The 18,992-nt window shown below is 35.7% G+C and overlaps 2 protein-coding genes across 2 annotated transcripts; both read left to right on the plus strand.

Annotated features, from left to right (window-relative positions):
* The first annotated feature begins 655 nt into the window (after positions 1-655).
* On the plus strand, positions 656-9,660 carry LOC135139334 (odorant receptor Or1-like). Its single transcript, XM_064069537.1, has 9 exons — positions 656-1,362; positions 1,411-1,510; positions 1,565-1,669; positions 1,721-1,876; positions 8,309-9,042; positions 9,091-9,190; positions 9,243-9,347; positions 9,399-9,554; positions 9,604-9,660. Exons 1-9 carry the CDS (start codon positions 656-658, stop codon positions 9,658-9,660), a joined length of 2,220 nt encoding a protein of 739 aa, XP_063925607.1.
* A 4,670-nt stretch (positions 9,661-14,330) lies between these two features.
* On the plus strand, positions 14,331-15,252 carry LOC135139335 (odorant receptor 4-like). Its single transcript, XM_064069538.1, has 5 exons — positions 14,331-14,632; positions 14,683-14,782; positions 14,832-14,936; positions 14,984-15,139; positions 15,196-15,252. Exons 1-5 carry the CDS (start codon positions 14,331-14,333, stop codon positions 15,250-15,252), a joined length of 720 nt encoding a protein of 239 aa, XP_063925608.1.
* The last annotated feature ends 3,740 nt before the right edge of the window (positions 15,253-18,992 follow it).

Below are 18,992 nucleotides of genomic sequence, written 5' to 3' on the forward strand. Positions count from 1 at the left end.
TCTAGTATTTATTTTCTACCGTACCTTGCCATGTTGCTGTACGAAAAGTAGTCTCCTGTACACAGTATGTGTGAAATTTGCAAATTCGTCATCCTTTTCTATTTTATATTTTTGCATAAATAAATAAATTGCGGTTTTGGTGAATCTTCAGTAAAATCCACTGCCACTAAAACTTTTATCAGTTGTGCAATATGGTACACATGGAAATCTGTCTTTCATCTAAAGCACACAACCAAAACTACAAAAAACTGGGACCTTCTTACTGACCCCAGGTTCACCACTTGAGAAAATTCGTCCATTAATTATAGATAAGAACTGTCCTTGTCACGCAAAGTAGGTGCATATTTTAATTGCTGCGACATTTAAGATAATTACAAAAATTGCTTTTTTCGTGAATTTTTCATGAAAAATACATAAAGGGCGAGTAAATATTTTGTTACTATTCAATTAGGGGCTGCGGTAATTAATGCTTTCGGAGAAAGTTAGATGATCCAATTTTTACAAATCGCTTAATAAATATTTATCTGTTAGGTTTTTACAGGAAAACAATTCTTTAAAACGCTCAGTCGTTATTTCGTAGTTGGTAAGGTTACAGATTACGAGCTCCTCCATATTTTCAGTTTTCTTAAAGTTTAAAATGCAAAAATTTGAGTGGATGGCCACCGCCGAACTGAACTTTCGAGCTTTATGGAGTGTGGGTTTGTGGCCACGTGGCGAAACTGGAAAGTTCTACAAACACGATTTCTACACACTGTATGCTATATTCAACGCTATTATATTAATCGGTTTACAAAATCTCTCCCAAATCATCAACATCTTCTTTGTGTATTCAGATTTGGCAGCTTTGGCGTCCACATGTTTTGTTGTAATGTCCAACATACTGGGAATCGCAAAAATGTTGGTTTTTGTGTGCAATATAAGAAAAATGAAACAACTTACACGAATGTTGAATAGTCACCAGTTTCAACCGAAATCTGAAGCCCAAGTAAAATTAGTTCAACCGTTGTTAAAACTGTGGAAAAGATTTTATATCTCGTGGGGGTCTTACGTGTCCAGTTGCATGGTACTGTGGCTAGCAGCTCCTCTGATGCATGGTGGACACGAGTTGGTTATACCTGCTTGGTACCCATTTTCTTTAGAAAAGCCACTAAATTACGCGTTTGCGTATGTTTATCAAACTGTAGGTTTTATGTATTCAACAGTTGGTATTATCAACGTTGATACACTTATTTATGCACTCTTGATGTACATTTGTGCCCAGTGCGACCTATTGTGCGACAATCTGGGCAATCTTGATGGTAATGAAGAAGAATTTAATGGAAAATTCATCAGCTGTGTAAAACACTACGAATCAATTCTGAGGTAACGACAATAATAATTTTATCAAAAATCTTTACAGAAATGTTTCAGTTTTGCTAAAATAACTAACAATGTGTTCAATCCTATAATTTTGGGTCAGTTTGGTACTAGCGCTCTTACGATTGCATTAACCCTGTTTCAGCTTAGTCTGGTAAATATTACAAGCAGTACCTTAGTTGTACAATAAAATCTGATTTTGTCATAGGTGGATCATTTTGATACGACAGCTGCTATTAGTATAGTCTACGTTCTTGGGCTTGCAGTAGAGCTTTACGTTTTTTGTTGGTTTGGCAATGAAATAGAAATAAAGGTAATTTAGTTTTGTTATTTGGAAAAAATCTTTTTCAGTGTTCATTTACAGACCAGTAAGATTCCGTACTGCATCTACAGTTCCAACTGGATTGATATTTCCCTTGGAGTCAACAAAAATATTTTTATTTTTGTGGAACGTTGCCAGAAGCCTCTTAAGATAACAGCTATAAATTTATTTGATCTTTCTTTGAAGACTTTTGTTGTTGTAAGTTGTTTGGTGGTTGCTGTCAAGTGATGACGTTAGTAATTTTTGTAGATTATTCGCTCTTCGTGGTCGTACTTTGCACTTTTGAGCACTGTGCATAGAAGATGAATGGTGTTGTGTAAGCTCCAATTTCATATCTACGCATGATTTTATAATTTTTCAATTAAAATTTCCACTACTATTTAAATCTTGTAATTTATTGTTGGTACTAATTTCTTTACTTTCGCAGTTCTTTAAAGTTTGATCAGCGAATTTTGTACTTTCTGATATTTTGGTGTTTTTTATGATGAACTATGTAATAAATTGCATAAAATGAATAGATTAGCAAAATGTGCGAGGTTTAGTCAATTAGCAAATGTTAGACTTAATTCATAATATACAGAGTGTTTTATCTCAAAAAATCTGTTTAGTTTGCGATTTTTGAGCATTATAAACTTGACCAACTTGACCATAGAACATTTAATTGATTCTGGAAATTCCTTTCCACGATTTGTAGAAGAAATCTCTTGTGAATTGACTCTTGTAGAGTTTATTTTGTAGATTGTGGATTTACGTTGAGTTATGAAAACGATACGAGTCATTTTGTTCTTTTGTTCAGAAATTAGAACATTATTTGCATTATTACGCTTTTAAACAAATTTTACCCTACAACAAATTAATTTCAGACTCAGATTTCTAAAAATCTCTTGGTTTTTAAGTACCACTGGTTTTTAATATCTTAATGTTGTATTATGCAACTGAAAAACCTATATATAATAATAAGGAAGTGAGGAAAGACAATAATGATATCGGATAGTTCAGTAGTCAGAAAACCCACCAGGCAAGTGGGAGACGTGGGTTCGAATCCCACTCCAGCTGTAATATTTTTCCTATCCTCACCATCTTTGTTTGAAGATTTTTCATATCTGTATTCTGTTCATGACAGACTTTCTTTTTCAGACACAAAATAGTAGTAATAATGGTAAAAAAAATGTACAGAGTAAACATTCAACAAATTACTATGTTATGTAAAAGCAAAATACAATACCAATTAATTACAAAAAAATATAGTAATTAAGATATAACAATAAAAATGTGATAAGTTAAGCTGTAAATAGGCTTTCTTAAAGTAACAACTATATTAATCTAATTTAACTGGGTCCATTGGATCTTCGCTCCAGTTCGGTGCTAAAAGCTTCAAAGTCGTCAATCATCGGTGAACCAGTAGTACCAGAGCGGTGGTGGTAACGTCATGATCGGCGTAGATGTCTTGAAATGCAATTGGTTCATTATACTGTTGCTAGGCAAGCACACGAGGCTTATTGTGACAATTTTTTATGATGATTTATATTGCAGACCACTTTATAGACTAAAAATGAGGAATAAATATTATGTCTGAAAGACAAACTATACATTTTCAACATCTAAAAGAACTTGTTATTAAATTAAAGGGTGTTTTTAGTACTGCGTTGAGTTAAAAAAAGAAAACGAAAGTTTTAGAGTGTATAAAGCGGCTTAATGTGAATACAAAATATCCCAATGTACCGTTGAAAATTGTAACGAAAAAATTGGTACAAGGTTATTTAGGCAGAAATTCGCTCGTCCCTAAAATACAGTGCAACGAATCCAGTTTTTCTTCGTAGTCTAGTATGTTACTTTAAAAATTTAAATGGTGTTCACCAACCTAAAGTTTGAGGTGACGTCATCAAATTGTTGGTAGGGATATTTAAAAAAATTTTGATTAGCATTTTATCATCTACAGGTTATTCCTAATATACACTTACAATTTGACAACAATCAGTACGGTAGTTTTGGCGATTGTGTGTCTGATATAAAACGACACAAACGACATAAAAACGACGCACAGAGAAAAGAAAGAAAGAGTGAAAGTCCAAAAAATGTGTTAATATAATGTACTGAGGGCTAGCAGAACATTCAGAATACAAAATGTAGTTTTTTTCTTGCTTACACTAATAAATATTTTTTTTTGTTTCTCAGCAGTATATTTCTTTATGACAAAATCGAATTAAAGGATTAAAAAAAAATCAATAAAAATATACCAGACAAAATGACTGATGATGATGTTTTTTCAATTAAGTCTAGCATGAGTAAAATGAGATTTTTTTCATTAAAAAAAATTATAAACTGTACACCACTGGCTATTGTATACTATTATGCAAACTTAAAAACGTAATATTTTTTGGAATAAAAAATTTGTATTTAATGAATAGCGTGCTAGCAGCTGTTAAGATAAGACTGATTTTGGCAAATGAGATACGCTCTACGATAAAATTGAATTTTGACAAATGACATACCCCCGACGGGGCTACTACCTGCTAGGATACGCCTGATTTTGGCGAATGAGATCTCTCTAAGAAAAACGAGGGCGGGTGAGCGGGGCTACTACCTACTAAAATCAGTTTTACCTCAGCAGCTACTAGCTCCGCCCACCCACCCCCTCTTTTCGTATAAGGTATCTCATTTGCCAAAATCAGTTTTATCTTAGCAGCTACTAGCTACCCTCTAAGAAAAGACAGGGTGGGTGGGCGGGGCTAGTACCTATTAAGATAAGACCGATTTTGACAAATTAGATTCTGACATTAGTACAACTGGAGACCTACGTAAAATATTAGTTTTGAAAGAAAAATTATTAAACGTTAAATTTTGTCTTCAATTAATACGGGGAACAATAAAATTAAGCTTATTTAATAAAAACGGACAATCTGTTTTATTGTTGACTAAGTTAAACAGAAACTTCACATTAAGAGGTTACGTCGAATTTGTAAACTAATGAAGTAGAACCGATTTAATAATTGAGAGTGGTATTAGGAGGTTGTGAATAAAATGAATTGACTCTTTCATTAATTTTTTGACTCACCGTGTATAAGTAATTTTAAAAACTACGAGTGCGTTGATAGACCACAAGTACACAGTCATAATATTTTGCATACTTCACAGATACTTTATTTGGTAAAATTTTGAGATTACGTCATCTTTTTTTGGAGCGGATAAACGAATAGATTTTAAATGATTTACCATAATTACGATAACCTTAAAATATTTACAAGATTTGAGGGCATATGGTTTTGCACTTTCAAAGTTAAATTGCAAAATATTGTTTTACAATTTTGATTTTTTTTCCAAAAATTTGGATGTCTATAGTGAAACTTTAAAACTCATTTAGTATTGTAAATTCTAAAGATGACGTCATCCCATTGGAATAATTAGTGAAATTTTAGTTAGTGTTTAACCATTTACAATGTACATATAAAATTTGACAACAATCGATGCAGTAGTTTCGGAAATTTCGTGTCTAATACAAATGGATACAGACATCAGACAGACAGGCAGACAAAGAGAGAGACGGAAATGGGAGACCACTTTTTTCGTATTCTAGAGATCATGACACGTCGAGAAAATATGAAAGTGGCAATTCCCCCGATGGACTCGATTACTGTATTTCCTTAACTGATGCTCGGGAAATAAAAAACTACACAAAAAATTTGAAAATCATGTCATGTCAAATCCGTTGTCAAATTTTGTTGTATGACATGAGAGTAAGAAAGAAGATGAGCTTCTGAATAACTTTGACACCATATGATTGAAAAAATAAGTACAACTTAGATATTCATTTTATAAGCGGTATTTCTAAATAGTATTCACAACTTCAGAACATTGTTTCAATTATTTTGTTTTTTCAATTAAAATTCATAAGGCAAATTTTCAGAATTGCTGTAAAATGGGTACACACTACGATAGATTTTTTTATGGATAATGCAGTTTCGGCTAAGTACATACTCGTATAGTATATTAAACTAAAACATTCAAAATTTTTGTATTAACAGTCGGAAGGCAAAAGGACGAAATTTATGAATTTCAAAATAGGAGGCAAAAATGTACGAAACTTGGCAAGTTTAAGCTTCACAATCAGAGGACACGATTGCTATAAATTTGAAAGGCCCTAGACCCCTAGAACCGGAATTCTGTCATCGATCTGGAAAATTTTGAGTTTGTGAAACACGATCACACTTCCGGTTTCGTCCAGGAGAAACTCCGCCTCCCAGGAAGACGTAGATTTTTTTGTGATATAGAGAAAGGTTAGGGCTACTGGAAAAATCAAAGTCCATGAAAATCGGTTTGAAAAATATGATTTTTTAAATTTGAAGTTTAGTAGCTCAAAATTTTTGCTGAATCGTTTTTTATGCAACAGTTGCAAAAACAGGAGAAATATCAACGTATTGATACCAAAACTGGTTCCTCAAGTCTAAATCTACTTCCATGATTTTTTTCATAATTTTTTGAAACATTTGAAAATTTTTCTTGTTGTAAGTTTCATATTGTGAAAAGTCTACACACAATAAAACAAAAAGACAAAATGTAAGCCCGCCCACCCGCCCTTTCTCATTTGTAAAGATTTTTTTTATTCGCCGTGAACCAAGGGGCGGAGCTTAACTGCAAATTACTTATTTCTTTACAAGCAATTAAAAACATGTTTTTGAGTATCGGTTGTTCAAAAAATACTATGTGTGTTAAGAAAAACAGGGGCAAAATATAAGCCCCGCCCACCCACCCTGTCTCAATTGTAATGATTTTTTTATCCTTAGAAACTTAGAACACGTTTAGAATGGTAAATTTTTGTTACGGAAATATGCATTTTGCAATTAGGCTCCGCCCCGACGACTGCCAACGAATGAAAACTTCATTACTATTTAGATCAGGGGACGTATGGGTGGGCATGGGGCTTAATCTTTGACTTTAATTTTTTTTAATATACATAGTATTCTTTGAATAACACGATACTCAAAAACCCATCACTGAAAAACATGTTTCACATAGTAATTCTTTTAGAAAAATACGGATTCTGCAATTAAGCTCCGCCCCTCTTGACTAACGACGAATTAAGAAAAAGCGCCACAATTGAGACAGGGTGGGTGGGTGGGGCTTATGTTTTGCATTTTTTTTCTTCTTAATATATTATTTTTTTTGCATAACAAGAAACTGAAAACATGTTTAAAATGGTAATTGCAAAATCGATATTTGCTTATGCAAATTTTCCATTTTAAACATGTTTTAAGTTTCATATTGTGAAAAGACGTCTACACATATATTAAAACAAAAAGACAAAATGTAAGCCCGCCCACCCGCCCTTACTCAATTGTGATAATTTTTTTTATTCGCCGTGAACCAAGGGGGGGGGGCGGAACTTAAATCCAAATTGCTTATAATCTCTTTACAAGAAATTAAAAACTTGTTTTTGAGTATCTGGTTTTTCAAGGAATACTATGTGCGTTAAGAAAAAAAGCCACTAATGAGTCAAACTAGCTGTTATATAATTTGCTTCGTACTATGTACCTAAAGAATAAGATGGATTAAAGAATAAACAAATATAATATTAATAAAAAATCAAGGTAAATTCATAAACCACAAGTACAGGAATATATTATTTCATAAAATTTAAATAATCTTAATTATGTAATACAATGAGAGGAGGTCACACAATTGTTGGTGGAGATGATTAGTCAGATTTTGGTTAACGTTTTACGATTTACATGATTTTCCTAATATACATACAAAATTTGACAATACAACACAGACAGACGACCTACAGACGGAAACGGGAGTCTACTTTAACTTTTTGAAACATAAATATTACCTTTATTACCTGCAGCTTAGTTTTTACCAAGAAAACTTGTTTTCCTACTTGGAGATTATTAATTAATTTTCGCATGAATTATTTTATCAGATTTAACACTCGAATTTACCTGAATATCCTTACAATAAATTTTTGCGAAACTGAAAGCTTAGGAGAGTTTCTTGGTAAAGTGGTGTAAGGTCACATAACGGATCTTAGTTTCCAGAAAACACTAGAAATGAACTTTCATTGAAACAAATAATAAGACAGTGTAATTTTATTCACAATGTAAAGTGGAAATTTTTGCCAGTTTTTCCTGTGCCTAAAATCTTTGCCATTAATTCAGAGCAAACTGACGCAGCTTTACCTCACTCGACGATAGAAACAACAAGAGGGTGCAGGAAAGAGGTGGAGCTTGTTTTTGACGAAAGCTCATCATTCAGGAAAATTTCGTTATTAATTATAAATATAATTGTTCCTCTCACGCAACCTTAAAAATACGTAATAATACTTATTTTGAATAATCGACAACAATTATTAAAAAAATGCTCTTCAACATTTCCAGAAAAAATACAAACGAAAAGTCCTAAGAAATCCTTAATAAGTAGGTAGTTACTATAATTGATACTTTGATGAGAGAAGTAAATACAATTACATAAATTGGTTCATACATTTTTTAACTTTTGAGCAAGCGAGCTATAATTTTATCGAAAACTGGTTTTCATTCACATTCGACAGAACATTGTTAAAGTTCAGTACATTCAAACCAATTTAGTTAATCCAGTTTGTTAAATTTAGTGACAGTTTTCACAAGCTTTTAGCATTTAACTAACACAAACATGCAAAAGTTTGACTGGACTTCAACCACTGCTATAAACTTTTTGGTACTAAAAGCAGTAGGACTTTGGCCGGAAGAAGAATCATACAAACCCAGTCTATACACACTGTATGCCACATTTAACGCCATTGTGTTGATAGCCCTGCCCAATTTTTCTCAAATCATCAACATTTATTACGTCTATTCAGATTTAACAGCCTTAACAGCTACATGCTTTATTTTAACTTCGAATATGCTAGCAGTTGCAAAAATGTGCTCCTTTGCACGTCACGTCGGAGATCTGAAAAAGTTGCTGAAGATGTTAACAAGTGACCAGATGAAACCAAAAACCAACACACAAATAAAAATAATTCAGCCATTAATGAAGCGGTGGAAAAAATCTTACATTGTTTATATCTGCTACGTGTCGTTTAATATGTCTCTGTGGGTATTTGGACCACTTTCCAGCGGAGGACATCAGTTGATAATGCCTGCTTGGTACCCGTTTACGTTGGAAAAGTCACCAAATTACGAGCTTGCTTACATTTATCAAGCTCTATGTTTTGTGTATTTAACAACTGCGAATATAAATGTAGACACTAGTACTTACGCACTATTTACGTATATTTGTACACAGTGTGAAATTTTGTGCGACGATTTGTGTAATCTTAAGGGGAATGAAGAGGAATTTAACCAAAAATTGGTGAATTGTGTCAAACATCACGAAATAATCCTAAGGTGGAAAAAAATTGTAATTAAGTTCTTAAAATGACAAGAAATTTTTAGTTTTGCCAAGAAGACTAATGGTTTGTTCAATATGGTCATATTGGGTCAATTTGCCACTAGTACAATGGCTTTGGCACTAACCATGTTTCAGCTGAGTTTGGTAAAAGATACTTATTTTTTTTTATTAATATTGTTATGATTATTTCTTGAAGGTTGAGAGTTTGGATGCAGCAGCAATTGTAAGCATGTTCTATATTGTGGGTCTTGCAATGCAGCTTTTCCTCTATTGTTGGTTTGGCAACGAAGTTGAAACTAAGGTGTGCAGGCTACAATAAAAATTTTTTCTTTTTTAATTGTTCTTATTTTAGAGCAGCAAGATTCCATATGCTATATATAGTTCTCAGTGGCTTGATATTTCAGTTGATGTCAAAAGAAATCTGTTGATCTTAAATGGACGCTGCCAGCAACCGATTAAAATAACAGCAATCAACTTGTTCGATCTTTCTTTGAAAACTTTCGTAACAGTAAGTACTTTAGGTTTTCTGTTTTAAGGTGACGTTTTATTACTTGTAGATTCTTCGTTCTGCTTGGTCCTACTTTGCTGTTCTGCACAGCGTAAATGGTCAGTAGTTTAGATTTTTTCTCCTAAGATTATACGTGACATATTTTGATTTTCTGCTTCTGAAAATAAAAAAAGTGCAATTTTAGTTCTGTTGATTTTTCTTTAAACCAAGTTTTTGTGTCTAAGTAATAATCAAGTGTAGTTTTAAATTCTGTGTCAAATAATTTTTTGAATTTGTGCTTTAAAAAACACCTATTTTTAATTTTTCGTTCATTAAAACGCAACTTACTAGGAAACATTTTTAGATGACGTCATCACATTGTTAGTGGGGATGATTAGGCAAATTTTGGTTAGCGTTTTTATATATGCATGCTATTCCTAACATACACATACAATTTGGCAACGGTCGATCTGATAATTTTGTCTAATAAAAATTGACCCATACAACAGACAGACCGGCGGAAACCGAAGACCTATTTTTGATGATTCCAAAGATTCTAAAGATCATAAAGATTCTAAATGTTCCAAAAATTTCAAAAATTCTGGATATTCCGAGACTAGAGATTCCAGCGACTTTAAGATTCTGAAGATTTCTAAGATTTTGAAGACTCTGAAGGTTGTGAGGATTCTCGAGATTTTGAAGTTTCCGAATATTTCGAAAACTGAAGATTCCACAAAACTTGAAAACTTAATATTTCAAAAATTTCAACGGTTCCAGAAATTCAAAAAATTCGGGATATTTCGAAACTTTAAAAATCCCAGAGACTATGAAGATTCGAAAGATTCTGGGGATTCTGAAGATTATGAATGAAGATACTGAAGATTCTAAAGATTCCGAATATTCCGAAGATTCTGAAAATTATAAAGATTCCAAAATTTCTAGAGATTCTAGAAGTTCCAGAATTTCCGGGATTTTAGGGATTATAAAGTTTCTGAAGATTCTAGACATTCCGGAGACTGAAGATTTTAAAAAATTTGAAAACTTTGAGGTTACGAAGATTCTGAATATAACGATTCCAAAGGTTCGGAAAAACTTGGAACATCCTGGAGATTCTGAAGGTTCTGAATATTTCAAAAAACTGACAATTCTGCTATTTCCAAAAAATCAAACACACTTTGAAGTTCCGAAGATTCTACATGAGTGGTTCCAAGTCGGTGCCACTTCTTTATTTTTTTGCGGATATATATTTGGATACCAAGGGCAAAAATTCAAGGCGGATTCATAAACCACAAGTACAGGAGTAAATAGTCATTACTAGACATACACAATTTGACAACAATCGGTTATTTCGGAGATTGCGTTATCGATACAGACAAACTAGAGACGCACAACAGTCAATTTTGAAAATTACTCAAAATCATTCATATCTTATAAAATGCTAGCCCCGCCCACCCTCCCTCTATTTTCTTGGAAGGTATGTCATTTGCCAAAATCAATTTTATCTTAGCAAGTACAAGTCCCGCCCATTCCCACTCTTCCAATTCTAAGGACTAATTTTATTTCTGTCTAGTATAAGATCATTCATTTCATTCAGGGCAGATACCAATGACAGAAATGGAGACGGGGTGGGTGAGCGGGGCTAATTATGTTCTTCTGTGGAAAGAGAATGAAAACTTATAGAATCTGAGATGTGAAAAGGGAAAAAAAGGCTCCCCGCCCACCCGCCCTCATCTTTTTTGGAGGAAATTTCATTTGCCAAAATCAGTTTTATCATAGCAATTATTAATCCCGCCAATCCCCAGTCTTCCAATTATAAGGACTCATTTTGTTTCTGTTTAGTCAAATCATTCATTTCATTCAGGGCAGACATCAATCACTGAAATGGAGATAGGGTGGGTGGGCGGGGTTAATTATGTTCTTCTATGGAAAGAGTGAAAAATAGTAGAATCTAGGATGTGAAAAGGGACAAAAAAGGGTGCTAGTCGCAACATTTTTGTTATACTATTTGCTACCAAATTTATTTCTTTTTTCGTGCAGTTGACATGACTTAAGTGAAATTTAAAACAAAAATGTTAAAAATTGCCATATTTCAATTGGCAATACTGATGGAAACACGGTAAGAATTTCCAAAAAAAAAACAGGCCGGAAATTAATTCTGGATGTCGAAATCTTCAAGAAAATCTCTAGCACAATTTCGAAAATGTGTCAAAATCAGTCATATCTTATAAAATGCTAGCCCCGCCCACCGGCCCGCTGTTTTCTTGGAATATATGTGATTTGCTAGAAACAGTCTTATCTTAGCAAATACTAGCCAGAGAGAACGGGTGACCTATTTTTTCCTAATCTAACGGTCATGAAACGTCAAGAAAACATTGAAGTAGCCAGTCGTCCGATGAACCCTACTACTACTCTCTACTTTGGGTTCTTATAGGACCACAACAGTAAGCAAATATGCAAAAGCATATCGTAAGAAACACGTACGGATTATAGTAGAGTTGCAGAGTATTTTATTTTTCTAATGTTGGCACTAGCGAGGCGCCAAGGTTCAAACTCGGCATTTTTTTTTTATAAATTTGATGTGATTTTATGGGGAGCAAATTGCTCATTGTATTATTTGTAGCTAAAGCCCGTACTTCTGGAGATCTACACTGTAAATCTTGGGAACTGCTGCAAAATTACCTAGATTTCGAAATTTTAGTGTTTTGTTTAAAATGGCGCAAAGTAGAGAAAATACCGTATGATCGCTCAATTATAAGACATTTTGTGATTTTAAGAAGACATAAGAATTTACATTTGTATTTGTAATCCAGCTCCAATAGTAAAGTAAAAATATAGAAAATATTAATAACATAAAAATGAATCAAGGCATTAGTTTTCTAACCATTAGGAGCGGGAGGATCGTTGTCCTCGTGTCGATTATCCTCTTTTATTACTGTATTCGTTCCAGGAGTCACTTACTTTCTTAACTTATTTAAAAAATTCTTTAAACACAATCTCGAGAGGTTTACACAAGCCATACTCAATTTCCTTGGCTTTTTTTGAGATAAATTAATAAGGCATAAAATTCGCAAAACTCGAAATCAGCCGTTTGACACAAACTAGTAAGTTCTTTTACGACTCTTTGTATTCATATTTTGTCTTAAACTATCTTGAATTTTAAATTTTTAGTTCATTGTTGGCACCAAATGCATTATTTCTCTTAGATTGTTAAAGAAAATTTAACTTGATCATCAAAATACCTAACAAAAATAGTGAAATTGTTTATGACATAGAGCAAAATTTTGAATAAAAGTTATTAATTGTGGCAACCACAATTTAGTTGAGTCAGTTTTTGGATTGAAGTGCTAAATATTTCTCAATTGGCTCTTTTAGTAAATGTTAACTTTCTGAGTTCATTATATCTAGAAATTTTATTAGCAGTGTTAGTGATGTGGTATTTTAATAAAAGCCAGACATTTTACTAAATTTTGTTGCCTGCTAAGTATTTATGTACGAGTGTTTAGAAAAAATTGTCACTCAAAATTAACATAAAGCATTTTATTCAAGTTCAGTTCACTTCTGTAACTTGTAAAATTAAAATACATTTATTATGGCACACAGAACACTTCATAAAACTGTTTGTAATCACAAATTACAAGTCTTAAACAAGATAAGAACTGCTATTGTGCTGCTATATTTCTTTAAAATTTTGAAGACAAGTGTATACGAATTTTTAAATATATAATTAATGCAAAAAAACAAAGTTAAAAAAAATAAGAAATAAACTTACAGAAATGTTACAATATGTAAAAGCTTTTCATAGCTGACAAAAAACCCAGAATTCACAGAAACCATGTACTTACTAGGTATATAACAAATATAAACAGTGTATTGAACTCATTGACTCGGTGCACAAAAAGGGTTATTATTATCGACGTAAATCCATTAGAATAAATTTTCGTCATTAAATAATAATAACAATTATTCTCTCACGCAAACTGTACTGCATCCAGACATCAGAATAAAAAAAGATAATAAGCAGTTCTTATTAATTACCGTCACATTTCTAGACAAATAAAAAAAAATAATCGCTTTTCTTAGTAAATTTGTTAGGAAGAAAAATGAAGAGTAGCTTTCATAATACATAATGAGCAGGTATTATCCACTCTTTAATTAGACAGAGCTATAATTGATACCTTCCAAGGAATAACTAGCCACAGTTTTGTAATATCCTTAATAAATATTTAAGCTTTTGAACACAGACTGTAATTTTGTTGAAAAATATTTTTCATTCATTTCAGAATTTAGTTTATTGGTAAAAGTTGCTGAAGACAGTCACCTTTAATTCTGAATTATAAAAATAAAGTAAAAGTGGAAAGTTTGTCAGTGCTTTTATAAATAATGCCAAAATTCGACTGGACGTCCACAGCATCAATAAATTTTTCTGTTTTGCGAGGTGTGGGCTTGTGGCCACATGGTGACGGCTCATACCAGATAAATCTCTACACAGTTTATGCCCTATTTAACGCTATAGTGTTAATCGGCCTTCACAATTTTTCACAAGTAATGAATATCTTTTACGTGTATTCGGACCTCACAGCCTTAACAGCTACATGCTTCATTTTAACTACAAATATGCTAGCTGTGGCAAAAATGTGTTTTTTCGCCAGAAATGTCAACGATATGAAGGATCTTCTAAAAACTCTAAATGGTGAACAATTCCAGCCAAAATCACCACATCAAATACAGCTAGTTCAGCCACTACTCAGACGATGGAAAACTTCATACATTGTTTATTCTTGCTACGTATCATTCAACATGTCTTTGTGGGTGTTCGGACCACTATCGAACGAAGGACACCAGTTAATAATGCCAGCTTGGTATCCCTTCGACATACAAAAATCACCAAATTACGAACTTACATACATATACCAAGCCATTTGCTTTACTTATCTGACGACGGCAAATGTAAACGTAGACACAATCACTTATGCCCTTTTTATGTATATCTGCACCCAGTGTGATATTTTGTGTGACGATTTGAGCAATCTTAGTGGGAAACAAGAAGATTTTAATGAAAAATTTATAAAGTGTGTGCAGCATCACAAAACAATTCTAAGGTACTTAAATTTTTCCTTTTCGTTGTCGATTACTAAGACAGATGTTCCAGTTTTGCCAAAAAAACTAACAGTTTGTTCAACATGATAATCCTTGGTCAGTTTGCTACAAGTACTATGGCGCTAGCCCTAACTATGTTTCAATTAAGCTTGGTGAGTATACAAAAATTGTATCTAAATGTTGACTATATGTTTGCGCTAGGTTGATACTTTTGATGCGGCAGCTGTAGTAGGAGTGTTTTATATAGTTGGACTTTCGATGCAACTTTTCCTGTATTGTTGGTTCGGAAATGAAGTGGAAACAAAGGTAGAGGCTTCCAGAATTTAGTTTTGTTCTAAGTTTGTGTATTTTAGAGTAGTCACATTCCATATGCTGTCTATAGTTCACAATGGGTTGACGTTTCGTTAAAAGTCAAAAACAACCTATTAATTTTGGGTGGACGCTGTCAACGGCCACTGAAAATTACAGCCATCAATTTATTCGATCTGTCTTTAAATACTTTCGTTACTGTAAGTAAACTAGTTTTGTTCGTCTTTAGTAAAATAGTAGTGTTTCATATTTGTAGATACTTCGTTCTGCTTGGTCTTACTTTGCGGTGCTGCACAGTGTTAATACTCAATAGATTAGTTTTCATCAACACTAAAATCGTGAGTTAATTTTCACTCAAGAGTTCCGTTCTGTGAATTTGAAGAACATTTTATAATAAATTTAAATACTTATTTAAAATCTATTGTTGACTATTCACAATCTACATAATATATATAAAGCATCCTGGCATAATATTTTGTGTTCTAAATAGATAAAACGTGATGTTACATTTTGAAGTTAAATAACTTATTTATTTTAAATAAGCAAAAATTGCCATTAAAATTACTGAATGTCAATACATAAGTTATTACTTTGGTGTTGCAGTAAATTTAAATGAAACAGACGAACAAAAAAAAATTGAATGAAAAATAGATTACGTAGCGGCGCGAAGGGCGTCTCCTATTTGCCCTAACCATAACTACAACACGCTCTATAGATTTTAAACACTCGCGTTTGTGAGACTTCATTTCATCCTTACAAAGCACGCAGCCAGCTAGACAGCCTGATTCAGCAGGGCTGAAAATCCGTTATCTCAGATGAACATTTACATGGAAACGACAAGAAAGGACAAACTTTCAATATAAGTGTGAGAAAACAAGCAACATTGAATTATGACACACTCTGTCAAGAATTTACATGATGATAAATTGTTCATCGATTCAAGTTAACGATTAAAAAAAATGTGCTCACTACATCGTCGTGCACCGAAAGGAAACCCCACATTACATTAAACAAAATACGAATGAACAGAAACAAAACAGTCAAAGTCAGCACAAATTAAACCCTACATCTCCCGGTCCACGGTGTTATTAATTTGACTGATAAAAATTTTCGAGGTCGTTTCCCTCAAAATGAATTAACGTTTAAGATTAATGTCATAAATGAAGTATTATAAAATCTTGGGTAAGTAGTTTATAAGGTATGAATAATGTAATAACTTAAGTAAAAACGTTCAGAACTTTACAACAGAACATTAGAAAAAACTGGTCGAAAGTTATTTCGACAGAACTTCCCTTTTAAAATAGGCATTTGGGTCCTCCGAGAAGGTTTCACATTAAAAAAAAAGATATTTGGGACCCCTAAGAGGGCATATTGTTGCCTTTTTGAGAAAGTGGAGTAATTTCATCAACGAAAAATTTGTTATGACGTCATAGACATAGATAATACACAACGCGAGAGAAAAAGAGAAAAAAAAAAGAAAAAACCCGAACGTTCAAGTTTGGATTCGAACGCGCGACGTCCAGTCCGCAGTCCTGACTCGTAACCACCCATAACCACCAGACCACGCTCGGGATGCCCTAAGTTAATGGTAAACTGTTACTATATCGTGCATTATGTTTTTGCAAAAATTTGGACGGGAAAAACTCAAAGCGGATTCGTGCACCACACTTACGGGAGAATATTGTTGTATAACAGTTAAATCAAATAAAACAGAATTCTCTGAAATGACTGTTGGAGCGACACCTAGTGTCGGCCGTGCGAGGCTCGCTCGTGTAGTCGCCTTCACGAGATGGCTATATTGCGCAGAGCGACACAGCGCCACTTGAAGACGCCATATTTTTAGACACTTCTGGTACGACCGTCCGCGTGGCTACCAGCGCGACTATGTTACGCTCGTCGAATATTCTCTTGGAATGTGCCATAATGTAATATACGTTAGTAACCGATTCCGTGGTGTTTTCATTTCCGCCAACAGGTTATGGGCCCAGAGCGCGAATAAACGGAATCGCGTATATTCGAAGGTACTGAAGTGTGTGCACGTGTTGTGTTAAAGTACGCCGTCAAGATGAACGCCGGAAATTCGTCGCGCATCGAGTTGCTGCGGAAGGACAACTTCGATACGTGGAAATTACAAATGCAGGCGGTGCTGATCAAAGGCGACCTGTGGGAGTACGTGAGCGGTACTTGCGTCAAGCCTGAGGCAACAGCGACGAACGCGGCGGCCATTGCTGAATGGGTCAAGAACGACAGCAAGGGGAGGTCGGATATTGTGCTCTCGATCAGTCCGACAGAACTGAAGCAAATAAAGAATTGCGACACGTCCAGAAGCATGTGGCTACGCCTGGAGGAGATCTACCAGTAGAAGGGGCCTGCGAGAAAAGCGACACTCTTGAAACGCTTGATCTTATGCAAAATGGACGATGGGGGCGACGTGCGCGAGCATCTGCGCGAGTTCTTCGACTCCGTGGATAAACTGAACGACATGGACGTCGACATCAATCCGGATCTCCTGGCCATCTTACTAATTTACAGCCTACCCGCGAGTTTCGAGGTTTTTAGATGTGCGATCGAATCGCGAGATGATTTACCGTCGCCGGAAGCGCTGCGCATTAAGGTCGTGGAAGAGAGCGACGCGCGCAAGAACTGCGCACGCGGCGGAAGCGGCACGTCCGGCGCCATGGTCGCCAACAAAAATGGCGGTTGGCGGGATAACAAAAATGGCGGCTGGCGGGAAAACAAGGAGAGAGCGGAAGCTGGCGGAAGTCCCAACGGAAGACGGAACAACGGGGGCTCCAAACTTCGCTGCTTCAAATGCGGGCGACTAGGGCACAAGGCATCAGAGTGCCGGAGCAAGGAAAGGAGCGCGAAACACGCAAGGAACGTATGTTTGCGAATGAGTGAGCGCGAAGAAACCGCCAACTCAAGCTCGGACTGGTGCCTGGACAGTGGGGCCTCAGCGCATTTGTGCAATGATGGGGGCCAATTCACGAAGATCGATAGATCGAAAACAGGTATTTTGAACCTCGCGAACGAATCGTCTACCGCGACATTGGGTGTTGGTACGGTGCAGTTCGCGGCTCGCGTTTTAGGCGAAACAGCAAACATTTCGTTGAGTGAGACTCTGCATGTGCCCGATCTGAGGACCAATCTAATGTCCGTGAGCAAAATCACGGACCGCGGACTCGAGGTTAATTTTCGGCGCGACGAAGCGGTGGTAGTGGATCCAGACGGCAACGTGCTGTTGTGTGCGGAACGAATAGGAGACCTATATATACTACGTGAGCGGACACAAGCATGATGCGCGCTCGGCTTGTGGTGAGGACAAAATTCCGCTCGGACTGTTGCACAAGCGATCGGGACACGCGAACGCGAGGGACCTCGTCGAGGCCATACGAAATAATCGAGTGAGCGGCGTCCAGCTAAAGGATTGTGCGGAGGCGGTTAAGTGCGACATCTGCATCCAGGGGAAGTTGTCCAGGTCCCCCTTCCCAAAGTGCTCTAACCGGCGCACAGAGCAGCTACTGGACCTGGTGCACACCGACGTCTGCGGGCCGATGAGGACGCCATCTCTCGGAGGCGCGAAGTACTTCGTAGAGTTCATCGACGACAAGTCCAGATGGTGCGAGACTCGATTCCTGAAATCGAAAGACGAGGTGTTCCAGGCCACGACGGAGTACTTGGCTCTCGTCGAGAACCAGACGGGGAAAACCGTCAAGTGCTTACAGTCGGACAACGGCGGCGAGTACACAAGCCGCGACTTCGACCGGTACCTCAAGGCGCGAGGAATTACGAGGAGGCTGACGGCGCCGTACAATCCGGAGCAAAACGGCACCGCAGAACGGAAGAACCGCACGCTCCTAGACACGGCCAGGTGTCTCTTGATTGACGCCGGGTTACCGGACTCGTTCTGGGCGGAGGCGGTTAACACTGCCAATTACCTGCGAAATCGCCTGCCCACCAGATGCCTGGGTGGTGGAACCCCGTACGAGGCATGGACCGGTAAGAAACCCGACATCTCCAATTTCAGAGCTTTCGGCAGCAGGGTATACTACC

The sequence above is a fragment of the Zophobas morio genome, unplaced genomic scaffold (assembly GCF_036711695.1).
Source record: "Zophobas morio isolate AGI-343-1 ecotype UQ-CSIRO unplaced genomic scaffold, CSIRO_AGI_Zmor_V1 ptg000031l, whole genome shotgun sequence".
NCBI classification, from domain to species: Eukaryota; Metazoa; Arthropoda; class Insecta; order Coleoptera; family Tenebrionidae; genus Zophobas; species Zophobas morio.

Excerpts from the sequence above, each read along its gene's own strand:
- LOC135139334 (XM_064069537.1), top strand. The coding sequence starts at position 656 with ATGGCCACCGCCGAACTGAACTTTCGAGCTTTATGGAGTGTGGGTTTG. Across the intron at positions 1,363-1,410 it reads CACTACGAATCAATTCTGAG|TTTTGCTAAAATAACTAACA; the intron begins GTAACGACAATA and ends GAAATGTTTCAG. Across the intron at positions 9,043-9,090 it reads CATCACGAAATAATCCTAAG|TTTTGCCAAGAAGACTAATG; the intron begins GTGGAAAAAAAT and ends AGAAATTTTTAG.
- LOC135139335 (XM_064069538.1), top strand. The coding sequence starts at position 14,331 with ATGTCTTTGTGGGTGTTCGGACCACTATCGAACGAAGGACACCAGTTA. Across the intron at positions 14,937-14,983 it reads GAAATGAAGTGGAAACAAAG|AGTAGTCACATTCCATATGC; the intron begins GTAGAGGCTTCC and ends TGTGTATTTTAG. Across the intron at positions 15,140-15,195 it reads CTTTAAATACTTTCGTTACT|ATACTTCGTTCTGCTTGGTC; the intron begins GTAAGTAAACTA and ends TCATATTTGTAG.